The 18,070-nt window shown below is 42.4% G+C and overlaps 1 protein-coding gene across 6 annotated transcripts in view; it reads left to right on the forward strand.

Moving 5' to 3' along the window:
- CCDC73 (coiled-coil domain containing 73) overlaps positions 1–18,070 on the forward strand; it is a 537,472-nt gene that overhangs the window by 371,997 nt on the left and 147,405 nt on the right. For 5 of the 6 annotated variants that reach the window (XM_068261330.1, XM_068261328.1, XM_068261329.1 and 2 more), the window contains exons 2-3: positions 4,075–4,214; positions 12,065–12,136. In XM_068261330.1, coding sequence (XP_068117431.1) covers positions 4,080–4,214; positions 12,065–12,136 — 207 coding nt within the window. In that variant the 5' untranslated portion in view covers positions 4,075–4,079. The remainder of the gene's footprint in view (positions 1–4,074; positions 4,215–12,064; positions 12,137–18,070) is intronic. The other variant, XM_068261333.1, reaches the window with a different exon arrangement.

An 18,070-nucleotide genomic window follows, 5' to 3' on the forward strand; every position in this document is an offset into this window, starting at 1 on the left:
CCTAGATCCGTCCCTGGTAGCGACCACATCGGGGCCCCATGGGGCCCTTCCTCAACCAAAGTATTAGCTGTTTATTGGTCCTGTGCTGGTAAATGATCACTTCTATAGATACTTTGAATAGTAGTAATCATTAACAAACTGTTCCCCACCCCCTTCTTGCACCTTTGACACTGTGGATGACCTTGGCAGGTTTTGTTGTGCCGTATCAAGTGTTACATATAGAGTTCTTTGGGGGGGGGGGGGGGGCAATTTAAAACTTGCACCTGGGCCCATAGCTCCAGAGCTATGCCACTGTATCTTCCGCTAGTTTTTCTTATCTCTTTCCATTCACTTCAATCCAGAATCGAGCAGCAAAACGACCGGGTGGGAAAAATGATCTATCAAGCCATCTTAATGGCTCAAAATCAAGCTGTGTATGCCCAGCATTAGATACTTTTATCAGTAGAGGGAAGTTTCTGGAATCAAGGATGAAGAAAGATTTCGGCAAACACTGTATGAATAATTTGAAGTGAATACTGTAAAATGTAATGTTAGGTACACACCATACAATTTTCTGTTAGATTTACTTGCCAGATTTATTAGGTCTACTCAGCAGGAGATAACCAGAAGACAATGCACCAGAGATAATGACCAGTCTACAGAAAATAATTTAAATAGGAACTCCAGTGAAAATAATGTAATAAAAAAAGTGCTTCATTTTTACAATAATTATGTATAAATGATTTAGTCAGTGTTTGCCCATTATAAAATCTTTTAAATCCCTGATTTACATTCTGACATTTATTACATGGTGACATTTTTACTGTTGGCAGGTGATGTAGCTGCTGCATGCTTTTTTGGCAGTTGGAAACAGCTGTAAACAGCTATTTCCCACAATGCAACAAGGTTCACAGACAGGAAACTGCCAGGAGTACCACGGCCCTCAGAGTTTCTTGTGGGAGGGGTTTCACCACAATATCAGTCATACAGAGCCCCCTGATGGTCTGTTTGTGAAAAGGAATAGATTGCTCATGTAAAAGGGGGTATCAGCTACTGATTAGGATTCTTGGTCGGAGTTTCTCTTTAACAGAAAATGTAACAGAAAATTGTGTTAGCTTTATTCATTACTTTATTGTCAGTACAGTTCCTATTTAAAGTTCTGCTTTGGAAGCCTATGATTGGTTTACACCCCTGACTGGCTACATAGAAAACTATACTGAACTCGCAGCAATTTATGGTGCAATTCTGCACCTGGTCGATCATTTCCAATTGCCACGTTCATTTTACTGCGACAATTGGCTGCAGAATTGTACCATTAATAGGCACTGTGAGGGCACACATGTTTACTGTGGCATCTCGTCTAAATGCATTGCTGCACACTTTTCCACACTTGGAGAAAAGCATTTAGTGGCATGCAACGTTTTTAACTCGCCGCAGGTGGACAGGGAAAAGCTGTCCTGAAAGCTACATGTTGTTTCCAGGATAGCCAAAGCACTGGGCAGACGATGCAAAAAATCAGGATAAAAACATGGAGTTTGTGCAAGTGGTGGTAAACGATGGTACCAGAGCTGTCCAATCATTTAAATGGACAAAGCTTAGGAACACTATCAAGTCAAGTGTTCTAAAATGACAATGTACAAATAATGTCTAAGTATCTGTGTAAACATTTTCTTACTTTTCATGTTAAATATCAGAGGCAAAAGCTGTAGTTCATTTTGTATAGGATATAGCTCTATTGGGACAAATCATTCTCAAAGCGGGTGTCTGCTTCAATGCACAGCCAGTGTTGTTTTTTTGCATATCAGATTTTTTTCTGAAAAATGTATGAAAAGCTGTGGTGTCACAGACAATTACAAATGTTTATAACAAGTTACATTTCCTCTGCTTTCTTCCGACATTTCAGAGACACAGGACACAGAACTTTCACACGCACGCACGCACGCGCGCACACACACACACACAGTTAACAGATGCAATTTAAGGGAATTCCCCCTCCCCTCATGGCTCACTCTGCCATCAGATTAGAGCAGACTGCTATCAGTTTAGAGTGAAAGGAATTTGATACAGTAAACAAAACAGATAAGAAAGTAAATTGCTTACATCATTATTTATTAGCACTTCAGGAAATCTCTCAATCCCATGTTATAAAATCAATAGTGTTCCTTTAAGCATTGTGCACCACAGCCATTGTTTAACGTCACAGGTAGCCCGTGTGAACTGGCCCTAAGTTTGCTGCACTTCAGCACCATGCTTTGTAGATGACCCTCATCCTTTTATAACTGCAAACTGTCCCTAGAATTGTTGAAAACAGTATGAAATTCATGCACAGAAATACCTGAATTTTTAAATCAATTCTATATTGTATTGTTGTCCCCCTGGCTGGTGGTTAGTCTTTATTCTATGCAGCCTCACCACCTCAACAACACTCGCTGCTATCACTAGAAGGGCTGTCCCAAGCGTCAGCAGGGCATACGTATTGTCGCGTCGTAGATAAGCTGGGCGCCGGGAGAGCTGAATGACGGCTCTCCCTGCTGCCGCAAAACTCCCTGGCAGCTTTCCCCTGCAAGTCGTCGCAGACGCCAGACCCCCAAAATAGCCCTTACGTGCCCCGTGCAGCATTACATTGCTGCTTTGGGGCGCCTGGTTACGGCGCTCAGTGGCATGCTCCGTACGCCAAAACCAGCTGTTTCGTCAGCAGGTCCCAAAATTTTACTGGAATTCCTGCTCTGATTCTTCCCTCCATGAGCATGTGCAGCCCCTGACATCTTCCACAGCGCTTTACAAAGTATATATTCATGTCACTAACTTTCCCTCAAATGAGCTGACAATCTAATCCCTGCCATAGTCATATTTCCATCATAGTCTAGGGCCAATTTGGAGGGGAGCCAATTACCTGATCTGTATTGTTTTGGAATGTGTGATCGGCTTGCCATGAAGAAACCCACAAAGACATGGGGAGGACATGCAAACTCCATGTAGATAGTGACCATACTGGGTTTCAAATTCGAGATCCAACGCTGCAAGGTAAGAGGACTATCCACTATGCCACCATGCTGCCTGTGCATTTAAATAACATGGACAGACATAAACTCACAAAAAAGTGTGTACATTCAAAGTTGCATGTTCACTTCCATGATAAAATGCAGTACAAAAAAACAGTATTTTCCATCGTATAAGGCGCACTTTTTCTCTCCAAAAAATGAGCGCTGCTAGAGCTGCAGTTAATGTGGTCTATGTGGCAGGCGGCGGACGAATTACCTGCTTAACTCTCACTATTATAATGTTCTGTGTGTGGTGGAATTCATTCGCTCTGTATCACTATGTTTATATGATGTGCCTCCCTGTACAGCGTTGCACTGCAGTGAGTACATGATAATTAAGGAGTTCCTTCACACCTATGTTGTCAACTTCTACAAAATGGCGTGATTTTAAAAGGCACTTTGTTAGTTCTGTGACTTTGGTACATGCTAGGCTGCTTTTTTTACTAGACATAATTTCTGCTTTAAAGGGGTTCTGTGGAGTCCTGCAATAAACATAAACAAACACTTACCTGGGGCTTCTATCAGCCCCCTGTAGCCGTAATGTCCTGCGCCGTCTTCCTCTGATCACTCGTTCCCCGCTGCCGGCCCCAGTCTAATGTCGCGTGGCCACGCGCTCCTGCTCGCGTCTCCGGGAGCTTATTGCGCAGGCGCAGTACAAGAAAACCTCGTACTGGGCCTGCGCAGTAAGCTCCCGGAGATGCGAGCGGGAGCACGCACTATTCGTCTTGTTAGACGGATCATTGACTGGTGCTGGCGCTGGGGAACAGGTGATGGGAGGAGGACGGCACGGGACATTACAGCTACAGGGGACTGATAGAAGCCCCAGGTAAGTGGCGGTTTTTGTTTATTGCAGCACTCTACAGAACCCATTTACAGGTGTTTCCATCAAGGCCACCTCCAGTCTTTGTATTGTATATGCATTTACCTTACACTTTATGCTTTCTTTTCCTTTATAATATTTTTTACGTATAATGACATATCACTGTGATAATATCATTTCTGTACAGTAAGGAGGATTACCAGCTGTATAATGAGCATACCTTGTATTTTGTAGATATCATGGACAAAGATGAAATGGAGACCGAAAGTATATCCTACACATTAAAAGGAACCTCTGAAACATTGCTGCCTCTACAGCTTTTTGAGTTTAAAACACATTTGCTGGAAGCTGTGGAAGAACTGCGTATGGGGCGGGTAGGAGGCTTTATATCATTTGTTGTTACATGTCTGTAAACCCGTACAAAGTCACCTTTTATACTATAGAACAACATTTTTACAGACGGTGACCTTGTACAGCAAATGTCTGGCCAAACATTTGCCCTGAATCATTATTCTGCTAGTTTTTATCCATGCTCACACTATGTGGGGCTATGTGATGTATAGCAATTACACCATGTGTTGCTGTGTAACAGGATACTGGCCTATTCAATCAATACAGTATCTCCTTTCTTCCTCACATGTTCCTTTCCTTGATGGTCTTGTCAGGGCCACCCATAAGGCGGGGTGAGGCGGGTTCCTCAGGCAGCAAAGTCAGGGGGTGGCACTCACCTGGCCGTGGGTGGGGGGGGGGTGGCTGCCGGGCTGGAGGGGGTAGCGGGCAGGAAGGGGGTATTGGGCACAGTGGTGGGGAGGGGGGTCGGACCCCCCCTTCCTCACCTGGGTCCCCCGATCTGCGCTTCCCTCCAGCTATTAAGCGCAGCAGCATAGTACAATCAGGCAGCGGGCAGGGATAACTCACCTCTTCCGCGTTCCACACTCGTCACTTCCTGCAATGCCACTCACTGTACTGTAAGTGGACGGCATTGCAGGAAGTGAAGAGAGTGGAACGCACGCTGGAACGTGGAAGAGGTGAGTCATCCCCGCCCTCTGCCTGATCGTACTACGCTGCTGGATGCTGCACTTAAAGAGGCACTATTGCTAATTTCATCTTTTTTACCCACTTATACATTCATATGTCGTTCTGGAGTAATGATCTTGCTAAGTATATAGTCCAGTTTAAATGTAAATGTTCACTGACAATATGCATTTAGAGCCAGGCACTCACGTCGGTAGTTTTCCTTTCCGACGCCAATGCAGCCTAATCCATTTTATAGTAGGGAGGCATCACTGGTTTTGGAGCTGCCGTTATTTTCCACCCATCTGTGCAGCTCTATTTACTTTGTGCCACCTTGTAACTGCTCTAACGTGCAGTTACATAGATCACAGCATCCACCGTAAAGTGCAGGACGTGGCTGCGAGCGGCTGTGTGTTGAAACGAAGCACTGCCGCCAAGGACCCCTTTTTCTAAGCAGGAAAGAAACGGACAGTTATTGTCCGTTTCTATGGTGACCCGACCGGCTTCTGAACTGCGCAATCTAGCAGCGGCATCACTGTGCCCAATACCCCCCTTCCTGCCTGCTACCCCCTCCAGTCTTCCTATTCTGGGGGGGGGGGGGGTATTGTTCGGTTTGGGAAGGTTTTGTCCAGTAGTTATATTTATCTCAATAAAGTGTGGTTATGGCATAGAGACAGTACTTTCATCAGCTTTGTTTGCACTTCTATATCACCTACCAACTCCCATCTCCATTGTCTATGCAAAGCCCCCCCCCTCCCCCATGCACAATTCCTAAATCCTTCCCCCAATTTAATTTAAAGAGACTCTGTAACAAAATTTTGAGCCTTATTTATTCTATCCTATAAGTTCCTATGCCTGTTCTAATGTGGTCTGGCTTACTGCAGCCTTCTAGTTGCACTGTCTCTGTAATAAATCGTATCTTCTTTCCTCTGTCGGGTCTGTCGGGCTCAGGCTGGAATGTGTGGAATGTGCAGCACTGCTTGTGAGAGGCAGAAGCTATACACACCCTCTCCAAGCTCTGCATGAGTCACACAGTGAGCTGTTCTCGGCCTATCATACTCTTGTTAGAAGCCTTGTCTTTTGTTTGTAAACACTGCCTAAAACTGGCAATTACAAGCCAGGATTGCAGCAGGGAGTGGCAGAAACAGCACAGAGGGGTCCAGGAGAACATAATGAAGAGAATGGTATGCTTTTTATTGTAAGAATTTTAGAGTACAGATTCTCTTTAAAGTCCATCTTGGAGCCTATCCCCTCCACCACCACACCACCACCATAAATGTCTTTATGATACCATCTCCCCTACACATCTCCCCCACACTCACACAAATGTACAGTGCTTCTTAATACAAAACTCTATCCTCCTAACCCTGATAGTTAAAGCTAATCCACATCAGTTGTCCTTTCAGTTATAACTGAATGCAACAGGTGCAGTGTAAAAGGAGCCTTCAGGTCTCTTCCACACACTGTGGAATGAAAAACTGAGGTGTTTTAACTGATAAGTTGTTCCATAGCAGTGCATTGGGAGAAAGCTGTCAGTTAAAATGACTGACAGGGAAACATGGACATTACCTTTCCCTGGGCTGCCCATCAGTTGTCCGTTAAGTTATAACTGACAGCAATTGATTCACTAGATTCACGCTGTGTGCGTTGCATAACGCATGCGTTATAATAAGTGTGAACTACAATGGACATTTAACGTACATGTTAATGCAAAGCCTGCTTGCAGCAAGTTAGAATATTGCAATTTGTTACAACCCAAAAGTGTGAACAGGTCGCCCATAGAATTGTATGAGCAGTGAGTTGACATGCAGAATACAGTCTTTTGGTGCCTACAACTATTTTATTACAGTTTAGTAGCCACCCCTGGGGGGAGTTGTAGCATTTCCCACTGTCCCCCTCCTTTGTTGTTTTTGAGGAGAAACTCTTTGTGTTACTCGCACACCCAAGTGAGGACAGGCTTGTTGTCCTTACCTGTCTGGTAGTTGTCTTGTGATGAGTACCTCTCAGACAACCACTGTTTGTGAGAATATAACTTTCTTATCTGTCCTCCAACTTATCCTACGTAATATATTAGGTGGAAGCTGACTTGGTGTCTGTTTCTATTTTGTTCTTGAGAATATCCCTGGAACATCCCAAACCATACCTTCATCAAACATCCTGGACATAAAGCACAGATCTGACCTTGCAACACAGACATTTCTTTTTAACCTTTACTGTAAGCACTATACTCTGGAGAACGAGTTGTGTATAAATAAAGAATAACAGTAATCAACTCCTTCTTATGTTTATGTTTTTAAAATGCATTTAATATCGCTGTTTAGTTTTCAGTGGGAATTTAGTGGGAAATTCAATAAATAATATAAAAGTCAGAAAGTGAAAAAAGTGATTGAGTGGCTCTTAAAGAAACTGCTTATTTTGTAGGAGGCAGATAAGAAGTTAGAGCAAAATAAGAAAAAAACTTAAAAAATGTCAATCAGCATTTTAGACGTGGAAAATGTGAGTCCAAATGCATCCTCTTCCTAAATCAGTTATGGGTCAACAGCAGAGAGGCCCGAACAATTCGGTGTCCAGCTTGTAAAACTGCAGCCTGGAGCAAACATTTCAGTAAAGCCTTGACACTTTGTAAAGGTTAGAAGTGGTAAATAAACCATCAAATTACTCATCTTTTATTTTTATGATGGTGTTTATATTAAAACACTTAAAAGCTTGTAGTCCTAAGGCTTGTAATAAAACGGAACATTTTAAAGGTCTTGTTTTCTGAATTATAGCTCTTTTCCTCCTTTATGTATCTGAGTATGGAGACTTAGGCCTTATTTTATCTTGGCAGGAAAACTTAGTGCTGAGGTTGTGATGGTTTCTTGCTGATAGGAATCGTTTTAAAAAGGAGGATGTTGGATGAAAGCTCATTTGTATGCCTTTTTGGTGTCTTTTTTATTTGAATTCTTTTTGTAGTAAAGCACTTTGCTGTTATCATACATATTCAGCGAACACAAAACTGATCTGTTAAAGAGGCACTGTAACAGCATATAGTAGAATGCAGTACATTATTCAGGAACCCCACTTTTACAGTAATTTTCCTGGTTTCAGCATCAGAAACACTTCCTACATCTATACACAGTGGGATGCGAAAGTGTGGGCAACCTTGTTAATCGTCAGGATTTTCCTGTATAAATCTTGGTTGTTACGATAAAAAGGTCAGTTAAATATATCTTATGATTGAAAAATCTCAAAAATTGGAGAGACAGTGGACAAATGGGAAAAATACTAAATTTAGAATCTAAAGTATCAATATACTGTAGATCCATGCACCATGCCAACATAATTTAGCAAATACAATAAAGAAAGAGAATTGGCTCTTGGGTGCATGGAAAATAGAAAATTGGTTTATTTCACATATAATATAGGAATTAGCAAAAAAACCAAACCCAAAAGAACAAAAAACAAACTACATTAAACCCCGATAAAAATACGGGTTGGTCTATGGGAAGTGCATCCCCATTTTCCATGGTTAGCTGACCCAGATGGAGTTGTATCTCTATTTTTATCGGGTTTTAATGTAGTTTGTTTTTTTTTCTTTTGGGTTTGTTTTTTTTTTTTGCTAATTCCTATATTATATGTGAAATAAACCAATTTTCTATATTACCATGCACCCAAGAGCCAATATTAAATATATCTTATAGGAGACACACACAGTGATATTTGAGACATGAAATAAAGTTTATTGGGTTTACAGAAAGTGTGCAATAATTGTTTAACCACTTGCCGACCGCACGCTTATACCGTGCATCGGCAAAGTGGCAGCTGCAGGACCAGCGACGCAGTACTGCGTCGCCAGCTGCAGGCTGATTAATCAGGAAGCAGCCGCTCGCGCGAGCGGCTGCTTCCTGTCAAATCACGGCGGGGGGCTCCGTGAATAGCCTGCGGGCCGCCGATGGCGGCTCGCAGGCTAAATGTAAACACAAGCGGAAATAATCCGCTTTGTTTACATTGTACGGCGCTGCTGCGCAGCAGCGCCGTAAGGCAGATCGGCGATCCCCGGCCAATCAGCGGCCGGGGATCGCCGCCATGTGACAGGGGACGTCCTGTCACTGGCTGCACAGGACGGATAGCGTCCTGTGCAGCCCGGATCTCCGGGGAAGGGAGGTAGGAGAGGGAGGGGGAGAATGTCACCGCGGAGGGGGGCTTTGAGGTGCGCCCCCCCCCCCCCCCGCAACATGCCTGCACGCAGACGCGATCAGACCCCCCCTGCACATCATCCCCATAGGGGGGAAAAAAGGGGGGCGATCTGATCGCTCTGCGTGCACCCTGATCTGTGCTGGGGGCTGCAGAGCCCACCCAGCACAGATCACATAATACAGCGCTGGTCCTTAAGGGGGGGTAAAGGGTGGGTCCTCAAGTGGTTAAATAAAATTAAGCAGGAGCATACATTTAGACACTGTTGTCATTTTATTGACTCCAAAACCTTTAGAACTAATTATTGGAACTCAAATTGGCTTGGTAAGCTCAGTGACCCCTGACCTACATACACAGGTGAATCCAATTATGAGAAAGAGTACTTAAGGGGGTCAATTGTAAGTTTCCCTCTTCTTTAAATTTTCTCTGAAGAGTAGCAACATGGGGGTCTCAAAACAACTCTCAAATGACCTGAAGACAAAGATTGTTCACCACCGTGGTTTAGGGAAAGGATACAGAAAGCTGTCTCAGAGATTTCAGCTGTCTGTTTCCACAATTAAGAACATATTGAGGAAATGGAGGACCACAGGCTCAGTTCAAGTTAAAGCTTGAAATGACACACCAAGAAAAATCTCAGATAAACAGAAGCGACAAATGGTGAAAACAGTCAGAGTCAACCCACAGACCAGCACCACAGACCTACAACATCATCTTGCTGCAGATGGAGTCACTGTGCATCGTTCAACCATTGGCGCACATTACACAAGGAGATGCTGTATGCGAGAGTGATGCAGAGGAAGCCCACAGCACAAACGGAGCCATTTGAGGTATGCTAAATCACATTTGGACAAGCCAGCTTCATTTTGGAATAAGGTGCTGTGGACAGATGAGTTATTTGGGCATAACAAGGGGCATTATGCATGGAGGAAAAAGAACACAGAATTCCAAGGAAAACACCTGCTACCTACACTAAAATATGATGGTGGTTCCATCATGCTGTGTGGCCAGTGCAGAGACTGGGAATGTTGTCAAAGTTGAAAGACGCATAGATTCCACTCAGCAGCAGATTCTGGAGACCAATGTCCAGGAATCAGTGACAAAGATGAAGCTGTGCAGAGGCTGGATCTTTCAATAAGACAAAGGACCCTAAACACTGCTCAAAATCCACTAAGGCATTCATGCAGAGGAACAAGTACAACGTTCTGGAATGTCCATCTCAGTCCCCAGACCTGAATATAATTGAAAATCTGTGGTGTGAGTTAAAGAGAGCTGTCCATGCTCAGAAGCCATCAAACCTGAATGAACTAGAGATGTTTTGTAAAGAGGAATGGTCCAAATACCTTCAAGCAGAATCCAGACTCTCATTGGAACCTACAGGAAGCGTCTAGAGTCAGTCATTTCTGCAAAAGTAGGATCTAATAAATATTGAATTCATTTCTTTTTTGTGGTGCCCAAATGTATGCACCTGCCTAGTTTTGTTTAAAGGGAACCAGAGATGGGGACATGAAAAAGATGTTATACATACCTGGGGCTTCCTCCAGCCCCATAAGCTTTGATCGATCCCCGCCCCTCACCCTCGTTAACCCCAATTTACCCTGGGAAGTCATTCCCCCGACTCCAGCTATATAAATGAGTTCAGTGTGCATGCAGGTACGTTAACTGACGAAGGCGTGAACACGCCGAAACGCGTCTTGACGTTACCTGCACACAGTCACCCCATAGGAGATACCTGGTGTCCACTTTCCATCCGGACCCCCGCTGCCGCTGGCTACTGCAACCTCAGGTTGTTTCCGTGAGGGGACGCTTTTCTTCTGGGCTATATGCCAAACCAAATGCCTGCTCACTACATGTGTCCAGTAAGTGCATTTTTATTGCGCAGTTTTTATTCTAATTAAAAGGTATGACACTACGGAGTGCTCCTACCGTTTTGTTTTCTCTTCCAATTATATTAATAGCCTGCCATCTTACTATTTATTGAATATGTATTATACTGTCATTGTCATGTTGATGATATAGATATATAGATACCACGTTCTAGCAATTTTTTTTCCAGTGGGCAATATCCCCACAAGTGCAGGTCAGGTATTATTCCCCATTGGCCTTATTAGTTGAGGGAGGGGCCACCCTCAACTCTTTTGAACTGCTGCTGATCTGAATATTCATCTGGGCGCAGGTATTGTGAACCATTTTAGATTTGCGTTAAGCAGAGCTCTCACATCCTGAAAAAGCGCTTAATTCTTATATGGGCCCATAAAGATTGAAACATCAAGTCACACTGGGGCTTCCAAATTATTTTTTTGTCAGCACAGCAGCAGCCTGGCCACCCATTAGCTTTTGTGGGAGGTGGCAGGGCACTCAAGCCAATGACCCTTACCTCTCGCCATGGATTTGAGGGGGTGTAACTGTTACCACCATTGTTTCCCCCAGTTTATTTATTTATTTATTTATTGTGGGGAATGGGGCAATGTTAGATTGGTGCTGGAGTTGAGGTATGCTGTGTATAGAGGTTGTAGGTGGGGCAGAGACTGCACAGCATGATAAGACCTGAAGTAGCAGGGAGTAACATGTGACCCTTGTAGTTTAGGACCCCCATAGGTAAGTATGGAGACATTTTTGAAAGGGGGGGGAGGCATTGTTAGGTTAAATAAATAACTGAATAGGTTTTTAAATATTTTCCAATATATTCCTCAGTGCTACAGTCCAAATGAAACTTTAAATAGGTGATCTCTGTAGTTACCCAGTGCTTAAAGAAAGACAGGTGACCACCACCAAATAAATATGCAAAAACTATGATTAGCTTAAAATCCAAAACCCATTCATTTCAATGCTGCGTCCAATTGCATAAAAAAGCTGAAATACTCACATTGAGGGCCCTTATGACAAGGAATTGTTTTCCTAACATATTTACTATGAAATTACAGTATTATAGCTGTGTAGTATTATTTCTGATTTCTTCTTAGTGAAATAAAACGTACACATTTTAATGCATGTTTTGTTTGAGTTTAATGTCTTTCATAGTTGTCCCATTTTTTTTCAGTTTTCTAAAATTCAGTATGAAGAGCAAATCAGCAAAATCCTAATGGAAAAACAAGAACTGGCATGGAGAAACGTAGGTTCAGTTATGTATGCTTGCAACAGAATCCTTTAATATTAAAGCACAACTCCAGGAAACAATCATAAAACATGTCAATACAATTCACTGAAAATCATGGAATGCTTGCTATGGGGTAGATTTCAATCTCTTGTCACCACGTGCTGTTGCCGCTCCAGCGCTGCTAAACTCAGGTGTATAATGACAGTTAGGCTTTGTGTGCTGGTCTGGAGCCACCCTGTAATCACTGACAGCTGTGGCAGAGAGAGACAGAAGGCTGATAGTAGTTAGAAGAGAGCAGGTAACAGCTAGCCCATCACATCAGTGTCAGGAACAGCTGATTTACTGATACAGATCAGAAAATAATTGTTAGGAACTATTTTTTTTTAACACAAGCTCCATGGATAAATGTATGCTGTCCATGTTAAATTACTGATGGTGGGTATAATGGAACAGCATATTGTTTGCCATAGTGCCCCTTTAAGATGAAAGCTTGCAAAAAAAACATGTACAGTTAGTCATTAACCCCCCTTGCGGTTTAATTCCCGCGGCTGCGCGGCCGCGGTAGGTTTTTTTTCACCTTTTTTTTTTTTAGCATGTAGCTAGCCTAGCGCTAGCTACATGCTTCCCCCCTCCCTGCGGCATCCCCCCGTATGCTCCGATCGCCGCTGGCGCCGCTTGCCCATAAGGAAAACCCGTTCTGATTTCCTTGAGGGCTTCCCCCATCGCTATGGCGACGAACGGAGTGACGTCATCGACGTCATGGATGTTGTGACGTCACAGGGAGTCCCGATCCACCCCATAATGCAGCCTGGCGGCGATTGGCCAGGCTGCGCAAGGGGTATGCGGGGGGGGCTGTATCCGTGGCGGGTAGCAGCGCATGGGCGGCGGCGATCAGACCAAACACGCAGCTAGCAAAGTGCTAGGTGCGTGTTTGAAAAAAAAAATTATGTAAATCGGCCCAGCAGGGCCTGAGCGGCACCCTCCGGCGGCTTACCCCGTGTCACACATTACCACAATCAACGTTAGTTGGTTTGATGACTGCATTTCTGCTCCTCAACTGAAACCGGAAAATACTTTACCCGTAATCACTGTGAGCCATTCACAGTGATCACAATAAAAAAAAAAAAAGAGCATTCTCATTGGTCAGATCAGTGTAAAACAATTGGAAGCCATGGTGAAAAAATTCTCAGATGCTTTATGCTGGGGCTTGTTTACCTCTGTAGTTTGCCACAATAACTGAAGATACAGGACATTTCCTCAAAAGCATCTTTGAATCCCTCACCAGTCAGCTATCCTATTGCTTTTCTGAACTTACCAATCAGAATTCTTCCTGATGAGGAGAAGACTGGTAATTTCAATAGACCAATAGGAAACTGCAGCAGGAGATTCAAAGATACTTTTGCCAGGGCTCCCTGTTAGTTTAGTATTGCAGAAGAGAGCCCCAGCATAAAAAAATCTTTGAAATTTAAACCTAGAATTCTTCTCATTGGTCTACTAATCTGCCTCCTCAGGAAGGAATCCCATTGTCCTCATTAGGTCTTCTTTCAATCTTAACTAAAGATACCCTGATGTTCCTTTAACACATGGAATAATGTTGTGTAAAGATGAAAGTGTGTTATAACATGCTGACAAGTGACATGTCCTCATATAGGGAATAGTGATGTGTAATGATGGAAGTGTGTTATAACATACTGACAAGTGACATATCCTCATATAGGGAATAATGATGTGTAATGATGGAAGTGTGTTATAACATACTGACAAGTGACATGTCCTCATATAGGGAATAGTGATGTGTAATGATGGAAGTGTGTTATTGCATACTGACAAGTGACATGTTCTCATATAGGGAATAGTGATGTATAATGATGGAAGTGTGTTATTGCATACTGACAAGTGACATGTCCTCATATAGGGAATAATGATGTGTAATGATGGAAGTGTGTTATTGTATACTGACTAGTGACATGTCCTCATATGGGGAATAATGTTGTGTAATGATGGAAGTGTGTTATAACATACTGACAAGTGACATGTTCTCATATAGGGAATAGTGATGTGTAATGATGGAAGTGTGTTATAACATACTGACAAGTGACATGTCCTCATATAGGGAATAATGTTGTGTAATGATGGAAGTTTGTTATAACATACTGACAAGTGACATGTCCTCATATAGGGAATAATGTTGTGTAATGATGGAAGTGTGTTATAACATGCTGACAAGTGACATGTTCTCATATAGGGAATAGTGATGTGTAATGATGGAAGTGTGTTATTGTATACTGACTAGTGACATGTCCTCATATATGGAATAATGTTGTGTAATGATGGAAGTGTGTTATAACATACTGACAAGTGACATGTTCTCATATAGGGAATAATGATGTGTAATGATGGAAGTGTGTTATAACATACTGACAAGTGACATGTTCTCATATAGGGAATAGTGATGTGTAAAGATGGAAGTGTGTTATAACATACTGACAAGTGACATGTTCTCATATAGGGAATAATGATGTGTAATGATGGAAGTGTGTTATTGCATACTGACAAGTGACATGTTCTCATATAGGGAATAGTGATGTGTAATGATGGAAGTGTGTTATTGTATACTGACTAGTGACATGTCCTCATATAGTGAATAATATTGTGTAATGATGGAAGTGTGTTATAATATACTGACAAGTGACATGTTCTCATATAGGGAATAGTGATGTATAATGATGGAAGTGTGTTATTGCATACTGACTAGTGACATGTCCTCATATAGGGAATAATGTTGTGTAATGATGGAAGTGTGTTATAACATACTGACAAGTGACATGTCCTCATATAGGGAATAGTGATGTGTAATGATGGAAGTGTGTTATTGCATACTGACAAGTGACATGTCCTCATATAGGGAATAGTGATGTGTAATGATGGAAGTGTGTTATTGCATACTGACAAGTGACATGTCCTCATATAGGGAATAATGATGTGTAAAGATGGAAGTGTGTTATAACATACTGACAAGTGACATGTTCTCATATAGGGAATAGTGATGTGTAATGATGGAAGTGTGTTATAACATACTGACAAGTGACATGTCCTCATATAGGGAATAATGATGTGTAATGATGGAAGTGTGTTATTGTATACTGACTAGTGACATGTCCTCATATAGGAAATAATGTTGTGTAATGATGGAAGTGTGTTATAACATGCTGACAAGTGACATGTTCTCATATAGGGAATAGTGATGTGTAATGATGAAAGTGTGTTATTGCATACTGACAAGTGACATGTCCTCATATAGGTAATAGTGATGTGTAATGATGGAAGTGTGTTATTGCATACTGACAAGTGACATGTCCTCATATAGGGAATAATGATGTGTAATGATGGAAGTGTGTTATAACATACTGACAAGTGACATGTCCTCATATAGGGAATAGTGATGTGTAATGATGGAAGTTTGTTATAACATACTGACAAGTGACATGTCCTCATATAGGGAATAATGTTGTGTAATGATGGAAGTTTGTTATAACATACTGACAAGTGACATGTTCTCATATAGGGAATAGTGATGTGTAATGATGGAAGTGTGTTATTGCATACTGACAAGTGACATGTCCTCATATAGGGAATAGTGATGTGTAATGATGGAAGTGTGTTATTGTATACTGACAAGTGACATGTCCTCATATAGGGAATAGTGATGTGTAATGATGGAAGTGTGTTATTGTATACTGACAAGTGACATGTCCTCATATAGGGAATAGTGATGTATAATGATGGAAGTGTGTTATTGCATACTGACAAGTGACATGTCCTCATATAGGGCAGTGTTCTCCCCAGACTCTTTTAGCCGGGTGCTCCACCCGGCTAGATTTGGTGACCACCCGGCTGTCATCGGCTCACCGCCTCACCTCCTCCTATGCTGTAAGCATAGTTGCCCCGCATTTTCATCTCTCCCCACCCGGCTAATTTTTCATGCCACCCGGCTACTACTTCATGCCACCCGGCTGGAAAAAAATTCTGGGGAGAACACTGTAGGGAATAATGATGTGTAAAGATGGAAGTGTGTTATTGCATACTGACTAGTGACATGTCCTCATATAGGGAATAATGATGTGTAATGATGGAAGTGTGTTATTGTATACTGACAAGTGACATGTCCTCATATAGGGAATAGTGATGTATAATGATGGAAGTGTGTTATTGCATACTGACAAGTGACATGTCCTCATATAGGGAATAGTGATGTATAATGATGGAAGTGTGTTATTGCATACTGACAAGTGACATGTTCTCATATAAGGATGGCTTCTCCCTTCACATGTGTTACATTTTAATGAATACAAAAAAAATGTACACACTTACAGTATACTTCATTTCACATTTCTCCCATTTACCAAAGAGGCGGGGTTTTGCTGGCAAATCCATTTAGCAATCATGTCAGCCTCAACCATTCTACAAGGACATAATTAATTTGTTTGGGATCATTTCTGTGACCTAATTAAACAAGGCACCATTCATTAATTGAAATAAAACAACATTTGTTTTACAACAAGTAATTAACTGAACTCTTGTAATTAAGGGACATGTAAGTGACCAAAGCTGATAAAGGTTTGCCTTGTCATTTACTTCCATCTTGCACAATATGTTACTGCTTCCATCCATAGGATAATGTTGTGCCATATAGGATCACAATACTTTATGGCTTTTGTATTTAGCAGAGCATTATGCTAAAAGTGAACCCAAGGTGAAAATAAACTGATGAGGCAAAAAATTATATCTATCCTCCTACTCGTAAAAATTACTTTTTTAAGTATCCCAGGATTTTTTAAAGGAAACATCAATCAGTCTATGCTCCCCTATGATATATTTACCTTCCAGCCCCTTGCAGCCGACTGTTTTGATGCTGTTGTGGCTGCCAGGGCATAGATTTCAGCTCACTGACGCCGCGTATTCTCGCCACTATTGTCGCTTCCGACAATCTCGTTGCTATATCCCTGCTACAGCTCACTCACCCTGCTGTCTCTATAATGGCAGAGCCCTGTGAGCCAGTCAGGAGCCGATTTCATTGGCTCCTGACCCTGTCTATCAATGTAAGCAACTCCCATTGGCCTACATTGATAAAGTCAGGAGCCAATGAAAGCAGCTCTTGACCAGCTCACAGAACTCTGCTGTCATAGAGAAGTCAGAGTGGGTGGACCTGATGTTCCCGGCGTGTGGCGTGGACGGCGGTTGCAGCGGGTATGTGCGGCGATTCATGGCTATTCCGCAGTTTATGATACCAGCGGTCTCTGATCCTCAAGGGGGCAGAGACTGCTGGCATTTTAGTGGTTAAAGGACCACTGTTGCGGAAATTACACACATATAAAATGTACATTTTTCACAGAGTAAAAAAAGGCAACAGTTTTAGCGTACCAACCTGCATGGCCATGGTAGGAGATGCCAAAATTAAAGGACAACTGAAGGGAGAGGTATATGGAGGCTGCCATATTTATTTCCTTTTAAACAATACTAGTTTCCTGGCAGCCCTGCTGGTCTATTTGGCTGCAGTAGTGCCTGAACAACATCAGAAACAAGCATGCAGCTAATCTTGTCAGATCTGACAATAATGTCAGAAGCACCTGATCTGCTGCATGGTTGTTCGGGGTCTATTGCTGAAAGTATTAGAGAGACAGGACCAGCAGGATAGCCAGGCAACTGGTATTGCTTAAAAGGAAAACAATATGGCAGCCACCAACACGTGAATTAGTTGGAAGGGGAGTTATTTGTGTATCAATATGGTGACCCCCCTAGAATAGGTGGAATATGTAGCATTGTAATAGTTGCCTACCCACATTTGTTTTATACCAGGAGTGCCATGCATGTGGTTTTCAGTCAAAATGCATATACATGGGTTGTAACTCATTAAAGGGAACCCAAGGTGAGAGTAATATGGAGGCTGTC

This window comes from Hyperolius riggenbachi, chromosome 11, assembly GCF_040937935.1.
Source record: "Hyperolius riggenbachi isolate aHypRig1 chromosome 11, aHypRig1.pri, whole genome shotgun sequence".
NCBI classification, from domain to species: domain Eukaryota; kingdom Metazoa; phylum Chordata; class Amphibia; order Anura; family Hyperoliidae; genus Hyperolius; species Hyperolius riggenbachi.